Below are 25,741 nucleotides of genomic sequence, written 5' to 3'. Positions count from 1 at the left end.
AACAAAAAGAAGAAACAACTGAGGGATATGGTTATTTGTGTAATACAGAACAAGCTGAGACTGACGCTTTAGGTTTGGATTCAATAAATAATTTGCTTTTATCAGTGTAGATAATGAAGAAAAATAACCAAAAAGTACAGTAGTCTGAAACAAATTTGAACCATTTATTGTTTTTAACAAAACTATACTGATATCACCGTCAATGAATTATCCCTGTCAGTAAAACCACGGCCTGTAGATACAAAATATGGCTGCTTTTTAAAGCGGTTATTTAAGAAATCATTGGCAAGATATTTTAGAACAATGTTTTTCTAAGACTGTGACCAAACAATTAAATATCAAAATTGTAAATTATTAAAGAAAAAAAAAAACTTAGGACATTTGATAAAAAAGAAATGGCGCCATAAAGTACAAAGGCCCTTTTTTTCGTCAAAAGACTGCAAAAATGTTAATTTATGCACTCCTTTTCTCAAATCTGAACATATAGTGCTTCACTTACAGTGTGCAAGAATGAGACCAGCACTTCTCAGCAAACAAAAGAAAAATGACTGTCATCATCAATCCTGATTTTCCAAATTAAACATGGCGTTTGATGTGTTGTATGAAGTTGTGAGGTATATGAGTTCAGGGTTTCCTAAATGCATCTTAAGTATAAAATTGAAGCACCAGACAGTGCTTGGCACCACATAGCAAAAACAGAGTAGCTGCACTTACACTTGTATGAAATTGCTCCATAGAGAATACCTGTGTGAAAAATACTTTTTTTTTTTTTTTTTGTAAGTTAAACATGGCAATGCTATATGAGTGATATTATTCTAGACTGGGAACCAGGCAAATCTTCCAGAGCTTTTTTTTTTTTTTTTTACCTGGCAGATGCGTTTGTTCCTCCTTCTTCTCAGACAGATTTCCAGCCAACCTGTGTGGTTGGGCCAATCTTAACTGTTAATTTAGTATTTAGAAGAAGTAAAACTGTAACGGTTAGAAAGCCACTGAGACATTTTCATTGTGAACCAGGATGGCTGCTGCAATGTGAAACAGTCTGAATTTCTTGTAACATCAGTATTTCCGAAGAGGACAGTAGTTCATGTTATGTACAATGAGTAAGTTCTGAATCATGTTTTAACAAAGCTCTGTGCATGTTGAAAAAGCCTATTAGTATCAGATAGGAACTGAGAAGTTCCAGATTTAATCCCATTTCAAATTGGTCTGGTGAGACTTATTTTTATGCTGGATTTAAAGAGTTTTCATGCATTCAAGAAATACTACTTTCTATCCTGATCATGTTTTTGTTTTGGATAAATTAAAGGAAAACATCTTAGAACAATTTAGTTGAATACACAGTATCAGTACTGTTCAGCCATCATTAATACTGTCAGGGCAGACCAGCCAGTGAAGGGGTGGCTACCTTGGCCCCTGCCAGTGCTGTCATTGTACTGTTCCCAGATATAGCCTGTTTCAATATACTGTCTATAAACATTATTGATAATATTAGTCCTGAGTTCCTCATAAAGAGCAGCTGCTTTCTCTTTGTATGGTCCTTCCGCATTGCCATAGTGGTGCAGGGCTCTGACTGCCAAATAGTTGATGTTAATCCATATCGGTCCCCTCCAGTAGGGGGCATCATGTTCTGTGTTTCGCTTCATATACATTGGATCAGACTTAGACAGTGAACGCAGGCCATAGGGTGTCCACAGCTTATTTGAGTCTCTCATGTCACGAAGGATATGTTCTAGTTTGGGTGAATCCGGTGTAAGAATGTGCAGTAAGAAAGGGAACAAGCTAATGTAACCCAAAGCATTAACAAACTGCTGCTTGGGGGCCCGGCGGACAGAGCGCACAAGGCGAGCTACAGGGAACTGATGTCGAGGTTGTCCAGGTGGCACATACACTTTCTCCTGCTGCAAGGACACAGCCTGGGTGTGGTTTCCAAAATCACTGAAAGACCTGAGTTGTTCTGACCAGTGGAGCTCATTCAGCAGGTTGTTGTCACTGAGAACTTTGTGGGAAAGTTCATAGTCCTGATGTGACTCACCTAAAAGCTTGGCTATACTGGCCATGATGCCTGAAGACAGGGCCATCCAGCAGTGTAAATCCACATGGCGCTCATCTGCAGATGGGTGTGAGGCCCGAGGGTAGTCATCCAGCCCAGAGGTCAATGTTTTGGGATTTAGGAAAAGATTGGTGTCCTTGTCACGTCCACGCCAACGGTAAGAGTTTGGAAGGGGTCCTGTTTGTGTGGTGTTGTACCACTCAAACCAGGTTTTAAGTCTGGGGAACAGTCTTCGAAGAAAAGGCAAGGTTGCTTGAGACGTCGTCTTATCTGGATTTGAAGAAAACTGTTGAATAAGCTCCTGAAGAGCCAAGAAAAGAGTAGGTGGATTGGCGTTCTCATTGCGCTGAACAACAAACTCAGCTGGGACTTTACTGCGAGCCTCGTCTCCCAGGATCTGCTCCCTGGGGATCCAGCCCTCCATATTCATCAGGTCCATCCAGTGGGCAATAGCCTCCCTGGTCACCTGGGGATCCCACTTGCTGAGCAGTAGCTGGTGAAAGCCTTCATCCCAAAGGAAGCCTCTGGGAAAGAAGGAGCGTGATGGTACTGCAGTGAATAAAGCACCTTCAGGGTATAGTAATGGGTATTCATTGTAGACGGACTGAACTACTGACTGGCCGTAGAAATAGCCCACTCCACCAAGCATGTTGCTGAGTGCTGCTTTGGCGAACTTGATATGTGAATGGCTATAGCCTTTGCTCTCAAGCCCAAAAGTCTTTTCAAACTTTGTGTCAAACTCAGATTTCCTCTTCTCCAGCTCCTGAGTCATAATTGAGCCTACGAGTTGGTTAGGACGGTTGTGAAAGCTCCCAGACTCAAACAGGACTTCAATCTGGAATGGCGTTTGGACAGTCACCTGGTGGACCACAAAGTCGCTTTCTTTCCTTATGTCCGCAGGATTCTGTTGGTTTTGGTGGTGAGGGGGCTTGTAGGTGTCTACAGCTATGTAATGTCTCTTCTCACCAGAAGGCGAGCTGTATACAAACCTGCGGTTCAGACTGTGCTTGACAATGTCAGTCAGCTTCTCCAAGCCGGGGGAGACAGTCTGAAGATAGTTGTAACTGAAAAGACAAGGAACTTTATAGTTAACTGCCCTTTGTTTTATCAAACTTGAAATCAAAATAGTGACAATAGGCTTTTAAGTTGTTTTAGTCATCCACTAATATGCAAGTGATCTCAACTGCACTAGCTATGTTTGTGAAACCTTAGCACATTGTGTCATAGCCTAAAGGCATTTTGCAAGCTTTGCAGTCTCATACTGTACTGGTGACTCAGATGTTAGGCCAACAGTCGCAGTAAAATCAAATTCTATGCTCCCACTAGCACTTGATGATCCATGTTCCTACAAGAAATCTTATTTCAAACCATTTGTATCATTTCTATCAACGCATACCGTACCTTTTAATTTTGCTACGCTGGTCTTCTCTGGCCCTCATGCAAGTGTGAAATAGTGGAGCTCCATGTGAGTCCTGATCCACTCAATATAAAAATACTGCAACGACGAAGTGAATGAACCCTGTCACTGATTAACATGACAGCTCGGTGACATCTCAAAAAGGAAGACCAGAGCACCTTACATGAAGGGTTTGTTTTTTATTTTCCTTTTTTGTTTTAAACCAAAATAGAAAAGCATGTGCTGGTATTATCCAGAGCACACAACATTCTGAAAATGTGGAATTAAGAAATCATAATTCCTCCTAATTCCAGTGTGTTGTTGGATTAAGAAATTGATAAAACAAAGACTGAAAGTTCTCATTTTGCTGCCATCTAGTGGTGGGACTTTCTTATAACCCCATTAATAATGTATGGTTACACTACAATACAGCATGACATAACTAAGAACCATCCAAAGTTCATACATCTGTTGGTAAGAATTAGGAAAGTTGCCACAGAGGAGTCATTAAGTCAGTGAATTTGTTCTATAAAATGTCTATAAATTTGTTGGATGCTTTTAAGAGGCTGTTAAATGACTTAGAGGCAGACACATCTAGCTGTGGATGTTCTCCCTGAAAGGTTTGTGGATGATCTTGGTAAAAACATTTGCTGTTAACATTTGTTATTTGTGTCTTTTAAAGTTGTATGTTTGGCTGCTCGTTGTTTGGCTAACTCTGTTAGTTGTGCTGCTGCCTATCTTGGAGTTTCTTTCCTGGTTAAATAAAGATTAAATAAATACAGTAAATTGTTTTTTGATTCATCATACATTGTAAATATCCATATGCTATTTAAAGCATGGACATTTTTACTCATATGAAGTATAAACTGTCACTTTGTATTGCTACAATATTATGATGACTTGTCAATTTTCCCATGAAGGTTTGTGTGTTGGTCTGATTAGACTGAGCACTAGCAGTTAGTATACAGTGTTTCCCCTCCTGCTTATTTCTCCATGGTCACTCATTGCTGCAGACTTCACTCCTGTATTATTGCATTTTTTTACCTGGCATATTTAGCGCTGGATAATTCCCCGGTAACCGGCTTTCGGAAGGTAATCTTAAAGTTGCCAAGCTCCTCTGAGAAACCAGTGATGGATGCAAGGCGGTTTCTCTCCTCAACATGAGCCTCCAGTGAGCCCTGTGTGTCTGCCGCTGCGTAAAACATCAGGGAGATGACGGGCGCTTGAGGGGCAGAGCTCTGGAAGAAAGTCACAGAAAGTATTTATCTCATAATAAGTCTTAACTACAATTTACTGGTAAATGTTTACCATGCAAAACATATTTTGGTAATGATAAGAATATCTGTACACATAGTAGAATAAATATTCAGTACTCACATGCTGTTTAGCAGTGATCCTCCAGGTCCAGTCTCCTCCGTGATCCCCTCCCATCTTCTTGACAAACTCTGTGGTTAGTGTGAAATCGTTATCTCTGATTTCCTGGACGCCAAAGGTAATCCCATCATGCATCAGCCAGCCATAGCCTTGCAAGCGATCCCCTTGCTCACAAGTGTGCCTCAAGTTTACATCCAGGTCAGAGAACTGACGCATCCACATCATGCCTGGGGAGATATAACCATGTGAGAAGGAATATTCAGTTGTACAGCACAAATGATTAGAAAATAAAAGACTTTCACATAAGATGTTAGTCCCAAAAACCAGTGGCTACATGCAAGCATTTCACCAGCCAATTTAGTTTTGAGCACAGCAGTGCTTAATTATCTGTCTTAACTCAATATTGGAAAATATGGTGCCGTTTGTGCTTTCAGCTAATTAACAATATTGGTCATCCAAATTGGCTGACAGCGTAAACAGTGCTGGGAACTGTGGCAAAAATTTACTTGATTTTGACAAGTGCCTGGGCTTTTTTCCCAACCTGTTCCTGATGTAGTGCAATTCAACTGTGAAGACTTGGTTATTACAGCAGGGCAAATATTTTGTTAAAGCAAAGGATTCAATATTAGAGGGAAAATCCAATCATGAAACAGTTTTCTATGATTTGAGATTTTAGTCTGATTTTCACATTAAAGGTAGCATCTATTGTATGTTCACTCTATGTCATTGTTATATCAGCATACAACTGTATAAATGAGGAATAAATGAGGTATAGAAAATCCCTGAAAATGGTTTCAATCTTTAAACATATTAATGTTTACCTGAGTGACCAATACTCCCCTTCCTGCTTTACCATGACAGCCTACAAATCCCAAATAAGGACTCATTATCAAACCATATACTGTTAATCAGAGTCATCAGTCTCATTCTGTATGATATTATATTGGATATACATAAACAATCAGATAATGTTTAAAGAGAAAGCTTCTTTGGTACGATCACTGCTTTAGTTGTTCTGCCACAAATTGAATGAACTATTACTATTACTATGTCAGCCTACCTGTCACAATTGAACTGGGGCTCCTGGTTTTCATGCCAAAATAGACCTGAGGCCTGTATGAGCCCCAGAACCTCTCTGGGGAAACCTTGGCACTGCTGCTGTTAGCATCCAGGACATGAGATGACGGATGCAGGGTCACCACACGTTTGGCCAGGCTTGACCGCATGTAGAGGGCGTAAAAGAACCAGATCAGGCTGAATATGCAGAGGCCAATTGAGATGTTGATGAAGATTTTTCCAATATCAACTTTCTTCTTCTTCTCTTTGCGGTGTAATGCAGAGGGCTTCTCATCTTTCCTTGGAGGGGGAGCAGCTTCACCAGTTACCACCCTCTTCCTCTGCCTGCCCATCATGCCCTTCTGAAGCTGGAGACGCAAGTGGAGAGAGGAACATGTTTTAGTTTTACAAAGTTAAATGTTTACAAATTTTATTATGTAGGTTCTAGAGCAGGGGTCTCCAACAGGTAACTCGGGAGCTACAGGTAGGCAAGTTTTCAGTAGCTCACCTATAGGTTGACTGACTGTGTTAAAAATAAAAATAAATCTGACTACAGTAAATGCACCTCTTCCCACTATTCATGGCCCATAAAAACAAGTGTAAAGTAGTAATGTTTTCTTGGACCTTGATGCGAATTTTCAGCAACATAGTTTACTATGTGGCACAATAAGAAGTGTAAAATATTCACTTTTTTTTTCTTGGACCTTGATGTGAATTTAAGATTATTGATAATAATAACTTTATTTGTATAGCACCTTTTAAAAACACAGGTTTACAAAGTGCTTTGACAAACAACTAAACCAAACACAGAAAAACATTAACAACAGTAAGAATATAACAGATGCAAAATACCAAAAATAATTAAATACAATTCAACAGAAAAGAACCCAAAGTGCACGATACACAACCAGACATATATAACCCGACCATCACAAGAACCATCATAAGAACCCAGGAAACACAAGAACCCAACAACACGAGCTGAGACCAAGAGGACCAAAGATTTAGAAAGATGTAAGAAACTAAGAGATAAAGGCAAATAAAAAGCAATAAGAAGGTAAGAGCAGTAAAAGAAATAAAAACAAGTGGTTAAAGGATCAAAAAACCCAAAACTATAATATTAATAAAAATAAAAATTAACTATAAATACAAAACATAAATAGACAAAGTAAGTAAGATAAGAAATTACCAAGTTAAAACACAAGAGGAGATTAAGATATGAGCATAAATACGAGATAAGACCATAAATAAAAGACAGTAAGAAGTAGAAGAAGATAAAAATAGTAAAACCAGTAAGAGAAGACATTAAGAAGACGACATCACATAAAAGCAAGTCTGTAAAAGTATGTTTTAAGAAGGGATTTAAAAGAATTGAGGGAATCTGCAAGTCTTATCTCCTCAGGGAGGTCGTTCCAAAGTCTAGGGGCCCTGACTGAAAAGGCCCGGTCACCTTTAGTTTTAAGTCTCGACTTTGGAACGACCAGGAGGCCCCCACCGGAGGATCTAAGACTGCGGGCTGGCTCATATGGTGTCAGTAACTCTGTTATATAGCTTGGAGCCAGCCCCGTCCGTGCTTTAAAAGTAATGAGTAAAATCTTAAAATCGATTCTAAAACGTACAGGAAGCCAGTGTAATGAAGCTAAAATTGGAGTGATGTGATGTCGTCTGTTACAACCAGTAAGAAGCCTAGCTGCTGCATTTTGGACCAGCTGGAGGCGAGACAGTGACTTATTTGTGATTCCGGAAAAGAGGGAGTTACAGTAGTCAAGTCGGGAGAAGATGAGGGCGTGGATGATCTTTTCAAGGTCTCGTTGGGTTAGGATTGTTTTAATTTTGGAGATGATGCGTAGATGGAAGAAGCTTGATCGGACAACTGTTTTGATATGGGATTCAAAGGTGAGATTGCAATCGAATGTTATTCCTAGATTTCTGGCGGTGGGTTGGACATTGGTGAATAAGCATTGGCTTATTCCAGTTTCACATGTGTACAAACAGCAGCTTAATCCAGCTGATGTGCGCTATGTAAATAAATGCAAGCGATTTGATGCAAGTAGCCCTTGGCCACTTTCATTTTTTTTCAAAGTAGCTCTCAGATGAAGAAAGGTTGGAGACCCCTGATCTAGAGTAAATCTAGTGCATGGGGGGGGGGGGGGGGGCACTAGTTTAGCACAATTAGTAGAGCAGGCACCCAAGAGTGATCCTCGTCACACTGGTCCCAGGATTGACTCCTTGTCCTGGCACAGTCTGGTGGCATGTTGTACCTCGCTTTCCCAACCCACATAACCTCTCACTATGGCTGTACTATCAAATAGAGGCTTAAAGGCCCAAGATATAATATTTTGTATTAAATTATGCCATGTTTTTGCACTGCAGGTATTAAAACATGTTCAGACTACAAATAACTTTCATTAAAATGTGTTTTTGATCTGTTTATATTTAATTTTGAGGATCATTATTCTGCATTAACTAGTTGCTTATTTTCATGTTATTTAATAGAATACTGGCAGCTTATTATTCATTATTACTATCTTATTGTACACGACCTTAGTCAATAGCTATTAGGCCAATAACAATAACTAAGATTTGGCCTCCTTACCATCTTAATTACAGCTCATTGATAGTAAGTTAGGGAGTTGTTGAACATGAATAATGACCTTAACTTGTACCTTATAAGGGCCACACTACGCAAAACATATTGATGGCAAAGTCTTACTTAGAAAACCTCATAAGCCAAGTTCACAACAAGCGGAATATAAACTAGACTGACGGGTACCTTGAAAGGTGCATGAAGGCAGAAATGGCGCAATTACGGCCGCGACCATTTCAAAATTACACTCGATAACTACACAAAGAGTCTCAGATTGAAGTAGCGTCGAGAGGCACCTGTTCTTACCATTAAAAAACATCAAGTTGGTGACTGACTCGCCTCTGCAGCCCGGCAATGCAACATGGGGCTACTCGCTAGTGTTGTCGTAATGCTCACAGGTTTAACACAACCGACCGGTTTTCGCAGTACAATGTGGCTTTTACAAGACAGCTACTGATTAAATACTGGTTCAGCAACTGGGTCTGGTTTAAAGTTAATTCATTAAATGGTTACCAACCTGTAAAAAAAAAAAAAAAATGGCAGAGTCTCAGCTGCTCATTATCCGTTGCTAGCTCAGGAGCCACTTCCTGGTTACAACTCGCTTTCACTGACGTGTTAGTCCGCTCCCTAGTGGTGTGTGTGTGACGTCATCGAGTACACGCCTTCTCCCTTATAGAACTACCAAAAATAAATGAGATAGCTGGTAAATACATTTATATTGAACAAAAAGTATTGTCCCCTTTTTTGAGTTTAAAAATGTACCTTTGAAATTGTATTTGTTCTCTTGCTGTATGCACGTGCAAGGTGAAAGTTCATGAAAATAAATTCGGGAAATATATTATTATTAATATGACACACACCGGTATGTACAAGAATAAAACGTCAAAGTATGAATTACAGGGAAATATGTAATTTTATTTAAATATATATGAACTTCTTGTGTTTGTGAGTGTGTTATGAACAGTTTGTCGATCCAAAAGAAATTGTCCATTGTACAAAGATGACTGTAGGTATACAAAAACAACATTACAGCCTCACACAAGACAGCTCCATGCATTAATGTGTTCCATGTATTACACCATGTATTACACCCTGTATTACACCCGTTTCCAACTATGAACAATTTTATCATAATTTCCCATGACCAGTTATTTACACTTGGCATTAGGCTTAACTTGGCTGTGCTACGAAGACACATGACTTTGAAGTAGAAGTACCATTAATGGAGTCAAGAGTTCGAGCCTTAGGAAAATAATCCTTCAGACTCAAACTGCTGCTCGGTGACAGGTTTACACCAGCCATCTTCATATAAGAAAAGATACAAGAGCTGCTACAAGTGCAAGACAAATGTGAAATTACCATAGTGGACCACAACTGATGATGCTAATGATATTTAACTTCACTAAAGCTGCCCAATCATTTACTCTGGCTTTCATGAACACACAAAAACATAGAGAAACTTTTATTATTTTGCTTTTTTTAATGAATGAAATATAGTTTTGTAGCAACATATTTTAACTTTGGTCAACATGTATAACTGTTACAGGCAGTGGCAGTAAAGTCTGAATATGCCCGACATATTGTCTTCAAAGAAAGGCTGGGGTTGCAATTTCACAAACTGATTCCAAGTCCAGAGAAACTTTTTTTTAAACATAGGGTTTGTATAACTGTTGACAATAAATTGCTGACTCTGTGAGCTGAATATTTATTAATAACAATCAAAGTCAGAGTGCTCAGTTTTTTTGCTTTTTAATTTATTTTACACTTATTTTTTATTTTTCAAAACGTAAATTGCCTATAATGCAATATACTGAATAACAAACCCAAAACAGTTCCAAAAAACTTCTTGCTTTAAATGCTGTGTTTTACAAAGTGAACATTTGGCCTTAGAGACCAAGAACGAATGAAACAAGGAGAACAAAAAAAGCTGTTCAGAAAGGATCAATAGAACCAATTGAGCTAGAAGCTACAAAGCAGGCTGTCCTTGAAATAATTTCACATCATTTGTGGCAGAAAAAAAGGCTCAGTTGAGCTGAATTACTCAGGGCCCACTGACTGTACAGTTTGCTTTTTCTTTTAAGTGCTTTTTTTTTTTTTTTATAATGCAGCACATGAGAAAAATTAAACATGGCGATAGGTAAGCAAAGAAAAAAATATCTTCCAAAAAATTCAGCCTGTCTACCTGTAATCCTGCCACTCTAGTATACTTCTGGAGTAACAGGTACAAAGACTGCCGAGAGAGGGGTGCATCAAATCCCAGAAATAAAGAGTATTCTTACAAAAGTCAAAAACGGTGATTAACAAGATGAATGGGACTGAACGCCTGAAACCACTCGTCAGTCTACTTTCACCAAACGTCAACGCTGGTTTATGTATTGACAATATTTTCAAGAGAGGGAAAAGGAAACTTTGAGACTTCCAGCACGCCTGGTGTCAGTAGAAGACATGCTGGAGCAGAAACCGGGTGAATGAACCTGTAGACACCCATCCTCATCCTTTTTCTTTTTCTCTTGTCGATTAGCTCTTGATCACTCCACCGTCTCCTTCGCTGACAAAACGCTTCCGCCCTCTAGTGGATGAAAAAAAGTTTCAATAAGTCATGCAATTGTAACGTTGTGCAACTAATATCATAAAAAAGGTTAAGGAAGGTTACATTTGTAAATTGTATGTTAGATATTTGTCATATAAATATTAATAACAACAAGTGTAGTTATTCCAGACAACTTTTTTTTTTTTTTTTTAGCTCTGGGCCAAAGAGCTCCAATGTTGTTCAAAATGTATTAAAAGCATTTCAAAGACCTACTTGGTAAACTGATCCTTCATTAAAACAAACACAGTCACTGCAGTTTAAGACCACATCATCATCCTAATATCACAACATAGTGCTCAAAAATACATTTAAAAAAACACACTTTTAACACCTTCTGTGGTTTGCTAAAAAAAGAGAAATCAGTACCTAGCTGTTCTAGGATATAACCAGGCCTTTACTGTTATTTTTTCAAATCCAACAATATTCTAAAATGCATTTGTACTTCAATGATCAATGTTGGGCTAATAGCGCCACAGAAAATGGGTAGATGAAGTCTAAAAGGTTTTGTTAATCTTGTGGCATTTGTCGACTACGGCAAAAAAAAAGAGCATAACACCAGCTACATGGAATGATCTAAATATGACAATGACAAGGTTACTGGTGGTAATAAAATGATAACTAACCTGGAGGGACAGGCATCCCTCAGCTGCTTGGTGATGACAGACTCCTGGTAGCAGAGGTCCACAAAGGCCTCCATGATGGAGTGAGCGTGCGGCACGTCGAGGTTGATCTCAGGGAGCTCGCTATAGACACGCTGGAAACCCTGCAAGAGTACAACATGGACTGTGTTACTATGAGGTAAACCGCTAACTTTATTAAGATCACGTCATAGAGAAAGCTCCATGTTCCATTGACGAGAATAAAAAAAAGGCACTGACCCTGTTCATCTGATCCACAGTGATGAGGCCTGTTTTCCAGAAGGATTGCAGCAGCTTCATCATCATGTGACTGGCAGTGTCTCCCTTCGACTCCAGCACCATCACTACAGCCTGAAAAACAACGATCAAACATTAAATATGTACATTGAAGAGGAGTGTGGTTCAATCTTCTAACAGTTCGGTCAGCATCAGCTGAAGTTGTACAAAATGTGTAAGATGCTTATTTTCTCCACTGGGTGGCAGTGTTTGCAAAGGGAATGCTACAGGCGGAGCGCTTTAAATCCTTGAAGAAAAACTTTTTTTTTATTGGTATTTATAGACAGATAAATAAAAACTGATAAGACATATTTTCCACATGTAGAAAAGACTACAGAAGCAGCACCTCGTTCACTATGCACACAGCTGAGGCCCTTCAAAATGAAAAAGAAAGCTAACTTAAATGTATAACTTTCTTCCTCAACCTGTACGCAATCACTGAGCTACATTTGGAAAGTTCAGTCCTATCTAATTCAATGTTCTGCTCCACTTTGGATCAATGATTTGGACTGAGTGCTGTTAATACACACAATGCAAACGTTGACCCCAACATTCACAGTTCTTGGCTAAATATATTTTCCTTTCAGTAGTTTTTCTCTGTAGTGCACTGGACTGGGCACAAGGAAAGAGGGAATACAGTTTTTAAAGAGTTTCACTTGTTGCTTTTAAGTTATTTGTATTTTATTTTCAAAATGTGAGCATAAAACAATTATAAAGAAATTAAACCTCACCTCTGCTGAAATTTATACTATAAAAAAAAAAAAAAAAAAAGAAGTATCTGATTTTGGTTTGGTTCACATTTCTGCTGGAAAATGTTTACATCAGCCTGAAACCATTTGTTTGTTTTCTTCTTCACTATGAGGGGAAATGTTGTTGTTGAGGTAATAAAATGAATCCAAATCATTTGGACTGTCAGAAAAATTCTTGTGGTGTCTTTAAATACCTCATAGACCAGCTCGTGGTGGAAGTGCGGGACCTCCAGGTCTCGCAGACAGCGCTCTGCCTCAGACACTTCACCTGACACCAGGTACTCCTTCAGCAGGAGATTCATCTGAAACAAAGAGACAGAAAATAAGCACAAAGTCTTACTGTGTTCAGACTTCAGCCAACACGGGGGAGGGAGTTGTTCCTACTGCAAATCCCCAAAAATGCAATTACTATCTTTTAGGATTTTTGCCTGAACGTAGACTTCATGATGGACAGGCAGAACGAAATGCTGTCTATTGGAAAAAAATGTTATTTTCTACCCCTCTGGCTTTATCAAGGAAAATCTTTTATGTGTTCCAAAAGAGCCTACTCGTGTAGAGTATTTTTACAACTTAAAATCACGTGTTTTCACAGAACTAAATCCAAGCATTCAATCAAGCCACTGTATATTTACTCAGTTCTTGAGGAATATCTTTCAGATAGGGGCTCTGCTTAAATCCATGAGTCTCATTTCTAAGCAATGCATAGTTGTATATACGCATTTGTAAATTTAAAAAAGGAAAAAACATGTAGTTATGGAACAATTAGTCATGCCTCCTGAGACTGGAGAGGAGCAGGATTGAGGCAATAAGTGTAAACCCCTCGAAGCTAGACCAACACTTGTGAGTCAAATCTGGGTCATATTCTAAGTGCTGACATAACATGTGGCTGCAGAGAATCAGAATGACACATTATCAAACCAGGAGATTTAACGTGGACAGGAAGGAGGAGCGACAGGAGAATAGGTAGACTCTGCTAAAGAAGTGTACAACAACAAAAGAGAACCACAGCGATCAAAAGACGGCTCCTGCAGCTCAGTGTGTGCGTCAAGAGGGGTCACGCACACAAGACAGGCAGGAAATCAAAACTGGACAGGAGAGCCTGCAGGTCTGAGAGCTTGTGAGGCTTACACAGAGCTGCATGACAGAGAACACGCTCACTGACCACTCTCTCATTTCTACACATGCAACAAGAAACTCTCCAAACCGTCGAAAAGTTGCATAACGCACAATTTAAAAAGATGCACATTTTATACACCCACAGTCCACACCCACACAAGCATGAAAAAATTCCAGAAAATCCAGATCATGGGGCAATACTTCTGAACAAACATAAAGCATGAGCACATAAGGTGTAATGAACAGGGAAGGTGTGTTTGTGTGTGTGTTTTAGTTAAAGACGAGGTTGTGTATCCGAGCCTGTCCCTGCTGTGCCCTAGTTTTTTGCAGATCTCCATTCTCACGGGAGAAAAGTATTCTGCTGACACAGCAGCATAGCAGAGGGCTGGCCCTGTGGCTCTCTCACCCAGCATGCATTCCTGCCTTCTGCTCAAATTATAAAGATGCAGGGTTTTGTTCGATACAAAAAGAGCGTGACCCAGGGCGTTTGGGACAAATGGAAATGAGCAGGTGACGTCAGCTTTTAAACAGTGCTGTGTTCTTCCTGTGTGGCCCCCCCCCCGAGCTCACCTCTTTGACGAGATGTTTGACAGGTCTCAGGCCCCCGCCAACACCCCACACGTTATCCAGACGGACCATCTCTCTCTTCATGGTCAGAAGCACTACAGCACGGTCCAAAGCGACTCTAAGGGGGAGGGGGAAAGGGGATGCAGACTATTTATTGAGCTATACAGTCATTGTTTTGGTGTTGAATCGTTTACTTCATCTTTGCATTTGATTCATTCTGCGTCGGTGTGACGACTTTAGGAAATGTTTTTTTCTTTAAATGTGTCTGAATAATCCCAGAGGAGATGGGCCATTTGAGGCGGGACACGGGAGGAAAAAAAAAAAGGGCGCTCCAGAATCAACCAAATAGATTCACCCTAAAGAGACTTAAAGAATATCACAGCTCACATATTTAAAGCTCCTGTGAGAAACTCTCCATTTGCGATGATTTTGGCGCCCCCCCGTGGTCAATGCAATAACACATGCCTCATTGTTGATTTTGTCCTGTACATGTACTGCACTTTGTCAGTCATATGGAGGCATCAGTATTCATCTCCGTCTGTTTCATAACTAGATTTAAACTCCACACTGGAGCCTTCCAAATTAATGGATTCTTTTATGTGAAAATGTTTAATATGAATAAAAATTGAAATAGAGACACTGATTATTTTGCTAATATAAGCTCACCTGGCGTGCTCACAGACCACTTTGCCCTTATAACAGTCCAGGAAAGACATGGGGAGGATGTGGTCAGCTATGGCTCTTGCTATAAACTGGCCCAACATCTGAGAAAATATGAAAAGGAAAAATCTTTCACCATCAATTCATCCCTACATCTCTTGTTTTTTTTTAATTGCAGCCATATGACAAAACGTTAATATAGAGCAAAGTCTACACAATCCATTAATCCAAATATCCAGAAATATTTCTTAGTGGCATTTTTTTCAGGAAATTCCATGAGCATTTTATTACAGCATCGATCTTATGCACAGAACATAAAATTGCCATCAACAGACGTGTTGCTCTGACGGCCATTTTCATGTGTACCTGGGGGGCCTCTGGTGTGTCCAGTATGAGGTCTGGCAGCTCTTTGAGGATCTTGTCGAAGGCTCGGGACATGTCGTTTTGTGACAGCACCTTGCCGGTCAGATCAGAGAGCAGGCGGGAGGTCAGCTCTCTGTGGCTCGCCTTCCCCTCCAGGGAGAGAGACACGGCCAGGGAGGAGAACTCGTACTTATGTGGGCCAAGGTTCAGCTCCTTCAGCAACATCTGACCGGACGGGAGGGAACAAGCAAGAATATGCAAACTTAGTTAGGACTCAATCAGTGAACAACACTGCACAAGGGCAAACACATTCAAGCACTCTATTAAAAGGGTTCACTCAGCCATCAGTGTAATCATTGGCAGTCTGTGAAGAAGAAACACTTTGTTTACCTGGACCTCTTTTGTGTCTCCATGTTCAAAGTACTCCTTCACAATTGGGTTGACCATTTTTCCTAGTTCCTTCTCATCTACCTCAGGAACAACTGTTGCATAGACTGTGTCACCCTGAGCAACAAAAAAAAACAACAACACAACAACACATCAGTTAAAAGAAGAATGAAGTTGCAACATGGCCTTATCATTTGAGATCATTTTCACTGAGCTGTTTTTGAAAGTGTTTTGTTTATCGGTCTCTGTTTCAACAGTCTGCGATAAAGCCACTTTTTCTTCACTCTTTCCTTTCAAGGCGTACATCAGTGAACGCCAAGAATGTCGGTCAGAACCGGTCCAGCTAACTTTCAGGTGAGGTTTTTCGTTCGACCTGGAGAACAATAGGACGTTTTCACAAACGGTCAATCCTCCAAGCGCACTGATTTAACAAGTTCTACATCTTCAAACTGCACAAACTCTAAAAGAATGGAGAGAAGATTACTTTGGCTTTTATAGAGGGGAAAACTTGGGCAACTTTTGTGCAATTAAAATAAGTATTAGTTGTCTTGAAGTCTTTTGATAAACCAAAGAGGAAAACAAATAGGAGCATAGGGAAGGAGGAGTGTAGCCACCAGTCCAAAAGGCTGATTCACTTTCCTGTTTACCCCTCATGTTGTATGAAGTGATTGTTGACTTTATGGGCTGATGGAAGAGAACGAAAACAATCATTTACTGCCAAGAACAGGCACAAGAATGGAGCAGTGTTCAAAATCTCTGCAAAATGTCTTCACTTTTTTTTCTTAGCTCTTCTATGGAGTGCAATCATACTCAAGCCACTCATTTTGTAAAGGGGGGGCAGTAAGGCAGGCATATTATAGTTTTCGATACAGAGCCTCTGAAGTTATGCCAACATTTCGTCTTTACTTAGGAACACGATGACCTGGGCCATTTCGAAATCCGTTATCAGGATCACGATTTGAAGGTCAGTGTCTGCACATGCCCCGTGTGTTTTCCTGTACCACTCTGACCCAGTTCCCTGTTAACACACTGACATCTTTCCACAACATTCAAGGCCGAATCCCAGCAGCCCGTCTCGGCCATTGTCGGGCCTCTGGCTGACAGAAGCTCCGTTCCCACTCTACAATTCAGTCAGCGTCAATCATAATGGGGGGGGGGGGGGGACAGAAAAACATTGGCATTGCACAGAGCCTCTGCTTGATAAGCGAGTTAAAGATTAAAAAATACTGTTGATTATGATGGGACAGAGCCACCTGGATCAAACTAATCATGTGAGGAGGCGTGTTTTATACAAGCTCAGGCCAAATTATGTGGACTTTAATAGAACATTTCCAAATGGTTTCATTGTCCAGTGAATGTCAAAGGAACGATACTTTGAATGTGTACCAATGGAGATTTAACTAATCATTGAGCGTGTGCGCTTGTTGTCTGAGAATGGACAGTGATCATCTTGTTCAGAGAGCAGAGGCAGACTGTGTTTTTTTTTTATATACACACTGCTTTTAGCTGCAGCCCTTCAACATCAGCATGTTTGTTTGACACGAGTAATAAAAGGAGTCGTGCAGTACGCCACAGCTTTAATCAGTGGGCCTCTTTGGAACAAAAAGCTGCTCCACACAACAGGTCCGGCTGAAAACAACCGTGGTACACTACCTTCAGCTGGACAGGCTTTTTCAGACGTGCTCAAAAACAGGTTGGATAAGAGCGAGCGGCCGGACTGCTGATACTCAGGTTATTTTACACGGATGGGCCTCTGCTGGAAAACATTCCTTCTCTCTAATCCACATACACTGTCACTCCTCTTTCTTCACTGTTGAATAAAAGGCATTATGTAATAAAAAAAAAAAAAAAAACAGTTTCCTAAAACAAAAAAGTTACAAATGAAATGTAATGAGAAAGAAAGGAAAAGTGTTGTTCCCTGCCAACGAAACAGTTAATTAGACAGTTCAACTCTGTATTTTTCTTTCGGGTTCAAATGCCAAACAAGTTTGAGTTTGGAACTATGGGTTCAAAGACATCACCTTGGCGCACAACTGTGAATTCCCCATTTTCGTATCAATAAACTTCTTCATTAAGAATGTCCAAACTTGTTTGTAGCAGCCAAACTTTGATTGTCCAAATGTCCAAACATTTCTCAGACTGCCTGACAGAAAACCGTTTCACTATTACATAACATTTTTTTTTCATTTCAGGTGAAATATATTTTAATCGTTGAGATATTGTAATTGAACATTTGAAACATCAAATGCTGCATGTTCTCTCGTTGTAACCACTATGCTCCTCCCATGTCACCCTGTGTCCACAGTGTGCGAGACATTCCTTCAAAGAAAAACAGAACCAGGAGGTGTCCGGCTTTTGTTGGGCGTTCAGTCCAGACCCATCAAGAAAAAATATGAAAATAGATCTCCTGTACATTTGTGGGCTGCTGACGAAACCACAACATCTTGTTTTTTCTTTATTGTAAGTGACAATGTTTAAATGTAAATAATAAAAAAATGATCACAAAAAAAAAAAAAAAAAAAAAAAAAAAAATGGATCTGTGAGCGGTCTAAATTCAAAGAGAGAAAAGTCCACTCACCTGAGAAGATTCATCATAGTTAGGGTCCCGCATGTCAGGCTCCTCGTCTTCATAAACCATCCCAGCAGCCCCCCAAACTCCTTTACCGCCCGCTCCACCTGCAGACAAACACACAGAAGGCCGACATGCAAGACGCGTGTTTAGACTTTCAACTTTGAAACTCATTTGATGCAGCTGATGAAGAGCAGCCACAAATAGGGGACACGAGGAACTCTCAAAGATTTTCATCCTTGAAAATGCTAACCAAGGCTTCCACTGCTACCTTGTATTTCCTTTTCAAAATGTTGGCCTACTTGATAACGTGTTGTACTGTTTAACAAAACCCAGTAAGTTAGTTTATTGGTATTTACTGGTCATCAAGAGAGAAGGAAGCCAGTTCTTTTAGTGCTCCACTAGGAAGCTAAACTTTCTCAGACTAAAGAAAATGCCTTTTTCTGAGAACAGCATCTGTAGCTGCTCCCCTTCTGTAAAAAAAAAAAAACTTTGTGGCAGCTTCTTAGAAAACAAAACAGCAGAATTCTGCATGCAACACTTTATCTCAGATGTACCTTTCTTTGGCAGGCCTCGACCTTTGCCCGTCCTGGACTTGCGGTCGTTGGTGTTGACTTTGCCCTTCGGACTGTTCGGGTCGCCCCCCGCCACGTCTCCTGACTCGGAGAGCGACTCGCTGGTGGAGTTGCGGGACGATGACTTGCGCAGGCGGCGCTTTGCTTTTGCTTTGAGTCGCGCCTCGTGGAGCGCTTTCTCCTGAGGCGTCCAGTTGCCGTTCACCTCTGCCTCGTCGCCACTGTAGGAGCGGTTAGCGTCTGCCAGGTTCTCATCGTGAGAAAACATCCCTGTGTGCAGAAAAAGCAGAACAGAAGATGAAGAAGAATACTGTGAAAAATCCTTAAAAACATGTGCAAGTAACTGGAAACATTTAAAAAGTCAAGTACATTGAATGGCCCAAGTTTAATTGGGGCTCTTATTTGTAGAGCAATCCCTCATTGTTACAAAGCAAGTGTCGTTTCTTCTATTCCGTATATAGTCATAACTCTGAAGAATTAGGGTAGAGGATTCATAGATTTTAGGTATTTGGTGTGAAAAAGTTCTGAAGGTTATCGTGTCTCTGATCCCAGAAAGAGTAAAGTGATGTAGTTGGTGAAGAACTAACGGTCGTTTCAGCTCATCCATGCCTCTAAAGCAAACAAGCAATTTAACCAAAAGGGAGATTGGCATTCTGAAATATGGGTACAGAGGATGTTACGACAAGGAAACATTGTTGAGTTGTTGTTGTTTTTTTTGCATGACTCAGATCTTAAGATTAAGGAATTTATCAATTTAATTTATTAAGTATATGACCAAAGATATAAAGTCGACCAATGCCAAGACTGTGGCGGCTAAGGGGCAATGCATCCTGGTACATGTAGGCACTCCTGACACGTCTCTTGTAGCAGGAGAACTCCGCTTTCTCAGTCAATACAAACAAAATGAGGAATTAATGATTTAAGCAACACATTTACAATCGACATAAAATGTGGCAGAATAAAGTCCCTTTAAGGTGACTTACTGACATCTCCCAGAAAGAAATCTCATGACAACTTAAACCCAGCAAAATGCTTCTATCTAGACTTCAAGAGCATATCATTTGCTTCAACCGGTGAAACTATTTTTATTTTTTTTTAAACTGCAGTAAAAAAAAAAAAAAGAAAGAAAGAAATCTGCATATTACTGTTAATGTACATGAAGGATTTCGGATGAACCAAACTGCTCATGTCCATGTGTGAGAAATTGCATATTCATAGATATCTTGCTCATATTGTTTGACTTGGAAGTATCTGCACAGCAAACTTAAGACATCCATCTGGGCTGCATTGAACAAGTTCTATGAGCACCTTCACCCTAAAGAAACACACAAAGTCACAACAGGACTGCATGTGCTGCATCCGTCTCCATTTGTCATGGCCATGTTTTGCACACTTTAAAGCATAACACAAAAAGATAGCAGTGCAAATGCCCACATGCTTTGATGTAACACTCACCGGCTCTATCAGCAGCCATAAGGTGGATCGATCCACTTTTTAATACTACTTCCCTGAGTGTATAGAAAACCGTTTATTTAAAAAAACACACTGTCTAGTTTGCTTCTTCCAGAGACAACAACAAGTGGGACTCGAGCGCTCCTGCAGGCATGACACGGAGGGAGGGAGGGAGGGAGGGAGGGAGGAACACATGGCGCAGAAATGCTGACACCAGTTTTTTTTTATTTTTCTGTCTTCTCGCGATTTGTCCACAGCAGCAGCTAGAGTGGCCCTGACTACATATGGCCCGGTTTGGTCTAGGAACGGTCACATGACAGAGCTGCAGGAAAGGGAGAGAGAGAAAGCAGGAGGAGGAGGAGGAGGAAGAATGTCTGAGGGTGTAATGGATACTTGGAGTCCTTATGCATGAGCCTGAAATGGCAATTTGAGGAGTTCTGGTCCTATAGATTACAGGACATGTGGACAAAAACACTCAAGAGGGAGGGGAGTGGAGTACGTCCAAGCCACCGACCAAAGTAACTAGCAGCAGCAGTAGTCTGTGTGCAGTAGAAGTCACACATAAAACTTATGCTGCAGGTAAAATTAGAGGTACACAAAAAGGTGTAAGAGAATCCCAGGAATTGCAAATGTTTGCTGTTTAACTTGTGACTTCATTTAGGCCAGGCAAGTGAACAACAGATGACAGGGCAGCACCTTCAAGCAAAGCAGGACACCTCCCTGATATAACCTGTTGCATAAAGTGCAGCACCACACCCTTAGCCTTCAAAAACTGTAAACAGCCGACCATGTGTCATCTGCTCCTCTTTCTGTTCCCCCCCCCCACCCCCTCCTTCCTTCATGTAGGCCACAGGGCCTGCCAGCGCAGTAAATAAGGAACTAACCAATGGTAACGTGCCAAATACAACACCGTCCAATTGGAGAGGAGCAGAAAAATGGAAAGACAGAAAGTTACTGCCGTTTGCCAAGTCAAGAGTTGCAAAACAAGCAGAGATCAAGTATGGCTGAAACGCAGCTGCTAAAAAGGATTTCTTTTAAAAGTTTACTCTACAGAATGTGTGTCACTGTCACAATCCCATAAAGCTGCTGCAGAAACAAACTCAGCACAGTCTCAATGATTTTTTTTTTTTTTTTTAAATAGCTCCTTCACTGATTTTTTTTTTTAATCATACAGTGGGACGCAGAGACCTCTGGCCTACATGTTGTGTGGGAGCTTTCCACAGTCGGAGAGGCCGAGCAGCCCTGCTGAGGCGTTCAGTTGTAGGTGCCTGGACAGTAGCAGTGTTTATGAATGAGAGGGAGGTCAGTGGAGCACAGTTCTCATATTACTCCCAGGGGACAGCCATAGTTTTCACAACAGCAAATGTAAAAAGTAAGTGAGACTATGAGGGGGCCCTATTGTCTAATGCTTGATTTGGGACGTGATCAAAACTGGATTCTTTCAATATAGAAGGAATAGATGTAATAATAATTATATCAAGATTTTTTTTCGTTGTTGAAAATCATTTTACACAATATATATATATATATATATATATATTATCTTATTATATGTCTTATAAGATACCTTCAAATGTCTGAAAAAAATGAGCACAGGACTTTTAAAATAACAGAAACAAATGTTATGCAGATGACACCGATTTGTATTTATGCATTTTGCATTACTTATCAGTCAACACTTTGTGAAATTAAACAAAGTTTAGAGTCCCCACAGTTTAAAAACTGCGTAAAAAAATAAATAAAACCTAATTTGACAGCATCATACACTATATTAACTTTTGATGACATCAGTATTAAACGCAAGTTGGTACGTAGGGGTAGTCGAAGGTAACAACATCTTCATGAACCCACAAGTTGCAATGCCTCCGATCATCAAACTTGTGTCTGTACAATGATAGAGGGGGGGACAAGTCCTGCGGCACGAGGCTGTGTGGTGGTAATCTATCAAAAGAGAGGAGGGTGTGGATGTCCTGGAGGTTTAACTGTCATTACAGTTAATGAAAGGAGGCAGACTTTGACTTAAAAACACATTTCAGACACACAGCATAAACCTACGATCAAACTGAAGCAGGCCACACACACACACACACACACACACACTCCACAAATTAAGCACAAAGGTTGCCACATCTGAAAGTGTGTTTGGAGTCTTGTTTTCTGAATGCAGAAAGAGATGAACATACTTCTGCTGACTGGGCTTTCTGCGACGGCTGCAGAGCAACAACACAGATAAAAGACGACACAAGAGATAAAAGCGACTCAGATAAACAGTGAAGAGTCTGGTAAAGTTTTTTCTGATAATTAGTCAATCATGTCCAATGTATTAAACGACCGTATTTTTGTTTTGTGTTTGTTTTAACACAAAAGAATGGTGTATGCAAACATGGTTCATGAATGTATGCAGGGAGGGGGTTAACAAAAGAAGGAGCAGCAGCATAACATAATGTGTACTCAGACGGCCACAAACAGATCTGGCTCGACATTTCAGGCACTGGGGATTTTCTTCTGTGTATTTATCAAAGGAGGAAAGTTAGATGGGGCTATAAATCTGCACTTAGGACATTCATGCCATCACAGACCTGCCCTGTGTCAATCCAGAAACAGACACACACCTCAGGTCGATCAAGGTTAAACATGTTTTCATGTTAACTCAGTTTGGCGTCACATAAGGAATCATGTTTAATTTTTTTTAAGAGCCAATTCCTAAAGTGCATCATTTATGAAATAAAAGTCTTTAAAATGTATCTTCTTTGGGTTCTTATATTTAAGGACAATACTTCTAATGGAGAAAGAGAGTCTAAATAAACAGCCTGTGCACTCTTTGCACAATCTACTGTATGGAGGGACTACGGACGTAGAGTGTGACAGTGGCTCAGTGTCTTCCAACCACAAGATAGTCAGTTCAATCTTCAATTCCTACAGTCGCATATTATTAAAGTATCCACTGAAGCCCAAATGGCTCCCTGTGTGGCATATTCAGCAGACTGTGAATCATGATGTGCACCGCTTTTGAAAGAAATGTCTGCGGATTAAAAAGGAAGCGGCATGAAAGTAGCAGAAAAACAAGCTTGCATGTAAGGAGGTTAATACTGTGGGACTCCACTTAACATGACGCAGAACGCTCACGCTAAAACAATGGTTAACTTCCTTTTAACACATATTCCTTAATTTAAATCTACTTTTTTTTTTATTTTTTACGAGGTGAGTGATGGTTACATAGCTGCTAGATTCTGGGTTATAGAAGGGTACTTAGCCAATAAACAGGAAGTACTTTAAAGCGAGAATAACTTTTCACTTCGAGGATCTTTGGTAAGACTTGGTGTGCGCAACACAACAAGCCAGCTTTACATATTTCCCGTACTGCTGTGTGTGAGAGTTCAGTGCCCAGACTGACCTGCATCATATGGAGGAGTTGCCCCCCTCCACCACCACCACCACCCAAAAAAACAAACAAAGGAGTCTTTGACAGTCTGTTGCATTGAGTGTGTGTCCACCTCAACAACAGAGTGCTGGTCAACCAAGCGTGGCTGACCTTTCTTGAGAAATAAGGGGCGTGCAGAGTTCATGCAGAAAAGCCCATCTGTGCTCTGAAACACCACGGCAGCAGTATCGTACCCATCAGATGCACCTTTTGCTTGTAACATGTTAACACACACAAACAAGTGAGATCTACAACTGGTGTCAGTGCAAACAATACATTCATGCTACTTATGTAACCTTTAAATACACGGGCAGTGTGCAAGATTATGTAAGGCGCTCCCATTGGCTGCTATATCGGGGCTATACATGTCGACGTCATCGCCTGGCTGTGAGAGGAAAGCACGGAACTCAGTGTGCCATAAGCTCAAAATCAAAATCACTGCACACTGTACGTGACTGAGCCGAACCCCGTGTGCAATCCTCGGCAATGCATCCTTGTCAAATAACCGCAAAAAATACATATAGATAACAGTGACACAGTCAAGTAGGCCGAGAAAGGAAAACGTGTTGACATCTAAAGGAAGTGACTGAGGACCCAAAATCATAACATACTAAAAAATAAAATAAAAAAAAGGAACCAAAAGAGCTCAGCTAAGTCACGATGCACGATTTAATATTGACAACACATGCGTTTACCCCAAGCAATGACGAGAAAATACGTGTCTTTTGTGTTGGAAAATGCGCTCGCAAAATTGTTTGCAATGCATGTAAAAAAACAACCGACCTGTCAAAGCGGAAGTGAGCATTGTGTCCTCCTCCAATCAGAAACGCGAAAGGGTTAAACGTAAGCGCAAGTGGAAAAAACAAACAACACCATAGCAAAATCCTGTAGAAAATATAAGAACTGTAATTGATCTTGATTGGGGTTTTTTTTTTGCAGCGTATTACTTGCGTAGCTACACTCATACGTGCAGGGATTATAGTAGCCTACCAGAGCTCAGTGTGTGTGTGTGTGTGTGAGTGTGTGTGTGTGTGTATAAGGTTTTAATGGAGCACATGGTGGAGCGTGGCTAGTGCTCACTGCAGCCCATCCCATGCAGGGGGACAATGGATCCGGGAGAGCACGCCAACAGGCCTCCATGTGTAGCTCATTTGCACGGATGTATTTTTGTTGTATTTGATGAATTGAATAACTCACCGTCGGCTTGAGGAGCGGTGGACCACGAACCCACTTCGGTCGCCATGGCGCACACCAAATGCTCGATTAAAAAAAAAAAAAACCTCACGGTGTGTGTGTGTGTGAGAGAGAGTGTGTGTGTGCGCTCTCCTCCTCCTGTCGAGCAAGCTCCAGCTGCAAACAAAACACCCCCCCCCTCTCTCTGAACACTGCAACTAAAACACCGTTTGCAGGATAAGATATTTGGAGTTTGACACTCGGTAGAAGAACACAAAGCCCTGAGCCTTTGTTCGTGATGCACGGTGTCAGCTATCTACTGATACAAATGCAAAAAAAATGTAAAAAAAATCTCCAGATACAAAGAGAGCAGAAAAAAAGGCTTCCGCGAGGTTTGCAGTGAAATGCAAAAATGATGTAAACAACTCTCAGCGTTTCACGGCCGGTGAGAGTTACACTGGAGGAGATGTGAAAGGGTAGGAAGAGAAAAGCAGCTTTACTAGTCGGAGAGCATTGCAGACAAACAGCCTTGCAAGCTAAACAAACTGTTTTTAACTTTGCGAGATCGAGCACAAGCGCTGTCACGTGGGGGAAACGCGGACGGAGATTGGTCGGGAGAGGGGGGTGGGTACTGGTGCGAGCCGACCAATCACAGCGCAGAAAACAAAGTGCTCGGCTTAAATGTACAGAATTGGTATTTGGATAGAATTTGCTGTAAACTATTTTTTAGGGGGATGTACAA

General features: G+C 40.7%; 2 protein-coding genes across 5 annotated transcripts; both read right to left on the bottom strand.

The window, feature by feature from the left end:
* Positions 1 to 150: 150 nt before the first annotated feature.
* Positions 151 to 9,069, bottom strand: mogs (mannosyl-oligosaccharide glucosidase). Of its 2 annotated transcripts, none has more exons than XM_020648450.3 (5): positions 8,981 to 9,069; positions 5,881 to 6,244; positions 4,824 to 5,047; positions 4,491 to 4,684; positions 151 to 3,114 (listed from the first exon to the last, which is right to left on the bottom strand). In XM_020648450.3, exons 2-5 carry the CDS (start codon positions 6,230 to 6,232, stop codon positions 1,344 to 1,346), a joined length of 2,541 nt encoding a protein of 846 aa, XP_020504106.2. In that variant the 5' UTR covers positions 6,233 to 6,244; positions 8,981 to 9,069; the 3' UTR covers positions 151 to 1,343. The 2 variants fall into 2 exon arrangements, with proteins under 2 accessions (XP_020504106.2, XP_065813717.1); XM_065957645.1 differs by lacking the exon at positions 8,981 to 9,069 and adding an exon at positions 8,770 to 8,960.
* Positions 9,070 to 9,912: 843 nt separating this feature from the next.
* On the bottom strand, positions 9,913 to 25,547 carry pdcd4a (programmed cell death 4a). Of its 3 annotated transcripts, none has more exons than XM_020648427.3 (11): positions 25,024 to 25,547; positions 18,936 to 19,223; positions 18,388 to 18,485; positions 15,813 to 15,926; positions 15,426 to 15,647; positions 15,066 to 15,163; positions 14,403 to 14,517; positions 12,911 to 13,018; positions 11,932 to 12,042; positions 11,677 to 11,816; positions 9,913 to 11,032 (listed from the first exon to the last, which is right to left on the bottom strand). In XM_020648427.3, the coding sequence occupies exons 1-11, from the start codon at positions 25,067 to 25,069 to the stop codon at positions 10,981 to 10,983; spliced, it is 1,392 nt and encodes a 463-aa protein (XP_020504083.1). In that variant the 5' UTR covers positions 25,070 to 25,547; the 3' UTR covers positions 9,913 to 10,980. The 3 variants fall into 3 exon arrangements, with proteins under 3 accessions (XP_020504083.1, XP_065813742.1, XP_020504085.1); XM_065957670.1 differs by lacking the exon at positions 25,024 to 25,547 and adding an exon at positions 24,610 to 24,646; XM_020648429.3 differs by lacking the exon at positions 25,024 to 25,547 and adding an exon at positions 20,409 to 20,558.
* Between the last annotated feature and the right edge of the window lie 194 nt (positions 25,548 to 25,741).

This window comes from Labrus bergylta, chromosome 1 (assembly GCF_963930695.1).
Source record: "Labrus bergylta chromosome 1, fLabBer1.1, whole genome shotgun sequence".
NCBI lineage: Eukaryota > Metazoa > Chordata > Actinopteri > Labriformes > Labridae > Labrus > Labrus bergylta.
The sequence above is the reverse complement of the archived record's forward strand: the minus strand, read 5'-3'. Positions and strand labels throughout refer to the sequence as shown.

What these genes read in the sequence shown, in the direction of transcription:
- mogs (XM_065957645.1), bottom strand. An exon ending in CCCCAGTTCAATTGTGACAG is followed by an intron (nt 5,048 to 5,880) that starts GTAGGCTGACAT and finishes ATATCTCCCCAG; the next exon opens with GCATGATGTGGATGCGTCAG. An exon ending in GGATCACTGCTAAACAGCAT is followed by an intron (nt 4,685 to 4,823) that starts GTGAGTACTGAA and finishes ACTTTCTTCCAG; the next exon opens with AGCTCTGCCCCTCAAGCGCC.
- pdcd4a (XM_020648427.3), bottom strand. Translation starts at nt 25,069, where the DNA reads ATGGCGACCGAAGTGGGTTCGTGGTCCACCGCTCCTCAAGCCGACG. An exon ending in ACTATGATGAATCTTCTCAG is followed by an intron (nt 15,927 to 18,387) that starts GTGAGTGGACTT and finishes TTTGTTGCTCAG; the next exon opens with GGTGACACAGTCTATGCAAC. An exon ending in GTGGTCTGTGAGCACGCCAG is followed by an intron (nt 14,518 to 15,065) that starts GTGAGCTTATAT and finishes CCTCCCCCTTAG; the next exon opens with AGTCGCTTTGGACCGTGCTG.